Here is a 6,000-nt window from a genome sequence, read left to right on the forward strand (position 1 = left end):
CAAAGACCATATGGCTGCTCATGTCTCAGAACAGTCATTATAAAGCAGCAAGGTACAGATCACTCAGCAGAGCTAATTTGAGGCTTCAAAAATTACAGGAACAACCAAAACCAGGACTGAAGAACTTTGATATCAATTCTGGGTTTCTGAATAAGAGAAAGAAAGAAGAAAGGAAGAAAAGGTGGGATGGATAGGAGAGGGAGAGACTAAACACACTCACATTTTAGTTTTCCCTAAATGACATCAGCACAGTTTAATTATGCCTCCGCTGCCTGGACTGTGAGTTCTTAAAGAAGAGGCATTGTGTCATCTTCCTCCTTGCAGCTCTAGTACCCAGCACAGGACAGGTGCATTGTGGGAACTAAATGAATGAAGTTACCAGATGTCTTAGCCATCAAGGATGTCCAGGCCAGCTTTCAGGTGGACACACAGACATACCTAGCAAGGATCCTCTCAAATTCTAGGTCATATTAGCCTGCTCCGAGCCTCTGCACTAGGTGTCTACTGGGCAATAACCTCAAGGAAGAGCACTGGGCTGGGAAGCAGGATACCCGAGTTCCAGCCCCAGCACAATGAGGGATGGGGCCAGGGAACTAGACAGTCCCATCCTGGGATGCTATGGGTCCAAGATGCTGCAGTTTGAATCCAATCCCACATATGACTATGTGTGTCATAGTCAGGGAGAGTCCACCTGGCCCATGCTTGCTCAGAGTCTGGGACAGCAACAGGTAGGAATCACTCCTGCCACCATCAGGCTGAGTGGAAGGAAGCAAGCCCAATAGTCATAGAGGGTATTTCTCAATCTCAGACTGTTAGACAAGAAGGTGTATCTTTGTATTTGCCAATAAACTATTTTCCCGAGGAAAAACAACAGGACAAATTAGTTTAAAGTACTAGCTACATAATCTCCCAAAGTTAAAGACCTGGACAAGAGGAAGCTCCCCGTGCCTTCCCCAACTCTGAGGATAAGGCTCTACCCCAGGCCAGAAAGTGATGAGGCTCCAAGACTCAAAGGGGAGAGAGAGCCCTTCCCCAAGCTGAGGGCTGGGACAGATGTCCTCAAAGTACATTTCGTCCTGGGCAGCCTGCTTGGGTCCCCATGTGTGAATATGTGAGAAGGGGGGAGAGGGGGATAGCATGCTGGTGGAAAAACACCTGAGAGCTGAGAGCCAGCAGGGACCCAGAAAGTGCTTTGTCTTCCCAAGGGCACAAACCACTACAGAAGCTTGGCTGACAGCCCCCACAAAAGCTGGGGAAGTTGACTCATGGACAAGTGCTCTCCCAGGACCCTGGCTACCTATGGTGGCTGTTTGCCGGTCCAGGTGCCCATGGCTCTCTGGTGCCCACCTCTAGATTAGAGTCCTCATTTGAACAAATGAAGAGGATCTCTTCAAAGCATAGATGGGCAAAGGAAGCCTCTGGGTTTAAGCAGTCCTATACTCACCCCCCACACCCCATACACCCTTGAGGGGACTGTACCAGCTGTACCAGGCCCCAGTTGAGCCCGCAGGTCAGTCCTGCCTCCCCTAACCAGCCCAACCTGAGGTCCTGCCCACCTTCCACCTAGCCCCTCTCTGGGCTGGCAGTGCCAAGGCCAGCACCAGTCAAGTCACGTTGAGTTTCCACCAAATCTGAGCAGAGACAAACATTCCAGGAAAAGAAAATGCAAGACCGCTGCTCCTCCCAGGTCGAATACCCAGGCAGCCAGGAAAGGGAGCCTTGTAATGTGGACTAGATGCTGCACAGCCTGAGGGCCCAGAGGACAGTGACTGCAGGCCTGAACTTTCTGGGAGAACTCCCCAGGGAACTTGGAGGAATACTCAGGAAAGGCCCATCTCCCCCCCTGCAGTCCCTACTCCTGAAGGCCTCCCACTAGCCCACGGGGGATCCTGAGGCAGGGCCTACAATGGCTCAACACACCGCAACCTGCCTTATGTCATAAAGACTAGACAGAGGCAGGATCCAAGCCCAAGTCTGTCTGAAGTCTATCCAAGGCTCTGACAACCCATGAGAGATCAAACAGACACCATCAACAGCCTGGTCTGGTGCCTGGCTCCTCCAGGGAAGGGCATGCCCATTGCCCTCCACATACCAAACAGGAGCTTATCATAGTGTCTGGCCCAGACCCCTGGACACCAGAAAGTAGAGCCAAGTCAGGGAAAGGAAGTGCAAGTAGTGAAAAGGCCACAGTTCTAAACCCCACGGATGCTTTCTCCCATCAACCTCAAAACCACCCTGCAAGGGCTTTGGTTGACACCTGCTCAGATGAACAGATGGGCTCAACTCCCCCCAACCCACACACTCCTAGAGAGACTTTCAGCCTCCTCGAGACCCCCTCTCAGCCAGGAGCCCCCATTCAGAGAGCTGACCCAACCACTCAAACCTAAGGGCTCAATTAAAATGAAGAAAAACCCGCCACCTTCACTTTGTTGGACCTCCACAGCAGCAGCCCAAACATCATGGTTCCATGCGCGTCACATTAAGGCGGCCAAGCTAGAGAAGACCCAGGGCCTCTCCTCGCCCTTCAAATGTTATCTCTCAGGAAGTGCCTTCACGCTGCCAATTCAAAATTCAACTCAGAAATAACAGTAACCGGTCACCACACCGTCGCAAAACAAAAACAAAGCAACATGGGCCCTCTCACTTCATTGAGAAGACCTTATACCTCAAATACCAATCTAATGAACTTTGGGGCACTTTAATGTGCTAATTTCTCTTTTTTCCTGCATAAACGTCTAGGCAACAATTAAAAACAAAAAGATGAAAACTGGCCTCTCTGGGTTCTGGGGACTTACCTCTCTCTTCCCCCTTTCTCTCTGCTATTCAGAGCCATCTCCACAGGAGTCTGAGAAAATGGAACTCAAGTCCCAAGTCCTATTTGCCATGTACTTAATGTACGCAATCTCACTTAGCCCTAAAAATAACCCTGAGTTAAGCACCAACACCCCCATTTTACATACAAGACACAGACTGTGAGAAACTCTGTAAGATGCTTGAGGCCAGACACTTAACAGCAGGGCAAATATTCAACTTTATTTTATAAGACTAGTCTGCTTCTCAGACTAACCACCAAGTCCACAGGGATTCAATTTTCTGCTTTAAAAAAAAAAAGTCCCCTTATTTCCACAATTCATGTCTGACCAAGTCCAAGAGTTTCCTCCTAAACTTGATATGCAAATACTGAAGTAATTACTGGAGAAATTGAGCAAGAGCATGTAGAAGGCCTGCTCTGCCAGGGCTTTGCGGGAGAGTGACAGAGTTCCTACTGGCAGGATGCCTGCCCTCCTGCCAGGGCCCCTCACTTAGAACAACAATCTCTAAACTCTGGCATTAAAAAATGAGCAGCCACCGGTATGATTATCTTGGGAACAACCTGTGGCTGCCCTGGGCCTGACTGCCTGTGGATCACAGGTCAAGGAAACATTCTGCCGGCAGGGAACCACTCAGCGTCCTCCGGACAGGAGGAACGCAAACCCACCCTCTCAAGTTCCCGGCAGGCTGGTGGCCACCCTTCCCATCACCTGGGCAAGTCACCTGAGACTCCAAGCTTCTACCTGGAAGGAACAACGGGATGTGGACTGGTTACAGTTTAATCCTCCAGCTGCTAGGGTGCACACTGTACTCCCACAAACACCCTCAGTCCTTGGGAGGGCTCTGCTCTCATAGGTTTCGGGGAACCTACAGGGTCAGGAAGCAGGGTAGGAAGGCCCCAGGGCAGGGATCTACACACAAGAGGAAGTTGACACAATAGTAACAATTTATTAAGGGCTTACCTTCATTAACGTAAATACTTGTTTACGTTGTTTCACCTAATCTTCCAAAACAACCCTGACTTAGGTACCGTTTATCTTCCCCATTTAACTGATGAAAAACCAGAAGTTAACAAGTCACTCGCCCAAAAGCTCACGAAAAGTTAACCCACTCAGGAGAGAGTGGTTCTAGGGAAAGACAAGATACGTGAACTGGATGTGAACTGGGAGGTCAATTTCCTTCCCCACTGGAGGCCTCATCATCAGTTTCCCAGACTGGAGGGGGTTACTCTGAGCTGCCTCTTGGTCCCTACCAGAGTGAGCGGGGCGAAGGCAGCTCCAAGCCCTAAGCAAACTCAAACTCCAAAACTTCTTGAGGCGTGAGCCAGAGCAGGGAAGTCTCCAAGCCCTCCGGTTCTGGGGCCCTGGGGCCAGAGGGGCCCGTGGCTTCCTTGTACCACCCCCACCCCAGTCTTCAACGTGAATCCAAAAGGACTCGCCTCCCACCCTCTCATGCCATCCAGCCCGGAACCTCTGTTTGGGATTAGGGACGGTGATCCGGAACTGGGAGGTTGGATATCCTGGAAGAGGGCACGGGCGAACGTCCAGGGGACCCCGCCGAGGAAATTCGGGAAAGTCCCCGAGTCCTTACCGAGCAGTGGGGACTCCTCAGGGCATGCGAGCAGCGACAGCGCTGTGGTGGAGGGCACCGGGGCCGAAGTCAAGTTGCTCGCGGAGCCGGGGCCGGGGTGAGAGTCTGCCTCTGGGCTGGACTCGCGACCTGAGCGCAGCTCGGAGGAAGCGTCCAAAGGCGGCAGCGGCGGGGCCCCTCGGGGTCGGAGCTCCCCGGAGGGCTGCTCGATCGCGGCAGCGCCGTTCGAGCCGCCCTGAATCGGTGTTGGGACTCCGACCAGCTGAGGCAGGCGGCTCAAGTCGCGGCCCGCCAGGTAGTAGACGAAGGTGACGCCAAGATGCAGCGCGCAGACGGCCACGAGCAGGCGGCAGGCCCGCTGCAGGGACGCGCCCGGCATCGCGGCGCTGCCGCCCAGGAGCGGCTCCCGAAACCTCATCTTCCCGCCGCCGCTTTAAGAGGCGGGTGGGCTACAGCGGGGAGGGGCGGCCCGCCCGCGGGCCGCCGGCCAGGCGCTGCCCGACCGCGGCGCTTGGGGGAGGGGCCGCAGGGGAAGCGAAGAGGGAGCGCTGCCCCAGCTGGCAGGCGGCGGAATTCGGAGACTCCGGCCAGCGCGGCCGCCCAGCGACCAGAAGTGCGCCCGAGGCGCGGGCGGGGGCGGGGGCGGGGCCGCCGGTTGGAGCAGGGTTTTCGGGGCTCGAGCGGGAGGGCGGGGCCTCTGGGGCGGAGCCGCGACGCGCGGGCGGGGACTCGGGAGGGGGCTGAAGGGGGCGGAACCGTCCCGAGGGCGGCTGGCAGCTCGGGAGCTCAGCGCCGCGCTCTAGGGTTCCCACACCGACCTCCTCCCGAGCCCTCGCCGTGTGGCTTCGGTCGCTACCGAGCCGCGCCTCCTCCGCTTCCTTCGCCTCCTCCTGGCTGCCCTCGAGAGGCGCCGCCACTTCCTGCGGTGCTGAAGGGCTGGGGTATGGGCCTGGGCCTACAGCGCGGCGGCGCAGAGAGCCGGCTGGTCGTTGACTTGAGGTGTTGAGGGGTTGGGGGCCGCGACGGCGCTCCCCCTAGGGCGCCTCGGTAGGCCTGATTGGGTCCGGAAGAGGGATGGGGAACGGTTGTCCAGGAAACGGGCTTCAACACCGGGAAGGAGGCGGGACAGCCGCGGAGGGATTCCCTGGGACCTTCGATGCCCCTACCTTGGCGGGGCTAGACTCCTCTACCAATGCGGGGGCCCAGCAAGGAGGCGCCGCTCACCCTCTCGCCGCGGGAAAGGGCACGAGTCTCCGCTTGTCTGGCTCAGCCTACGGCAGCCAGAGCATCTCCGAGGCCCACCCAGCTCGGTTTTGGATGTGTGGGTGCCTCTTCTAGTGCATCCCGCCCCTCGAGGATACGTGCTTTGAGTGAGAGGGTGGCAAGGAGCCTCTGTAACTCCCTTGCTGGCCTGCAGGAGAGCAGCCAGCTTTGTTTACAGTTTACGTGAGCTCAGACACAATCCCAGGAGGTAGCAATTGTCCCTATCTCACAGATAAAAGAGTCAAGGGTCAGGAAGGTTAAGCTTACCTGAGATCCCACAGCTAGTGAGAGACAGAGGTAGAATTCTGGCTCCAAAACCTTTATTTACCACATATT

At 55.5% G+C, this 6,000-nt stretch overlaps 1 protein-coding gene across 1 annotated transcript in view; it reads right to left on the minus strand.

The window, feature by feature from the left end:
- B4GALT1 (beta-1,4-galactosyltransferase 1) overlaps nucleotides 1–5,026 on the minus strand; it is a 53,434-nt gene extending 48,408 nt beyond the window's left edge. The window contains exon 1 of the mRNA XM_028115128.2: nucleotides 4,402–5,026. Within this exon, the coding sequence (XP_027970929.1) occupies nucleotides 4,402–4,819 (418 nt within the window). The 5' untranslated portion in view covers nucleotides 4,820–5,026. The remainder of the gene's footprint in view (nucleotides 1–4,401) is intronic.
- Between the last annotated feature and the right edge of the window lie 974 nt (nucleotides 5,027–6,000).

This window comes from Eumetopias jubatus, unplaced genomic scaffold (genome assembly GCF_037043125.1).
Source record: "Eumetopias jubatus isolate StellerSeaLion01/CBP00866 unplaced genomic scaffold, mEumJub1_p1.0 scaffold_15, whole genome shotgun sequence".
Lineage (NCBI taxonomy): Eukaryota > Metazoa > Chordata > Mammalia > Carnivora > Otariidae > Eumetopias > Eumetopias jubatus.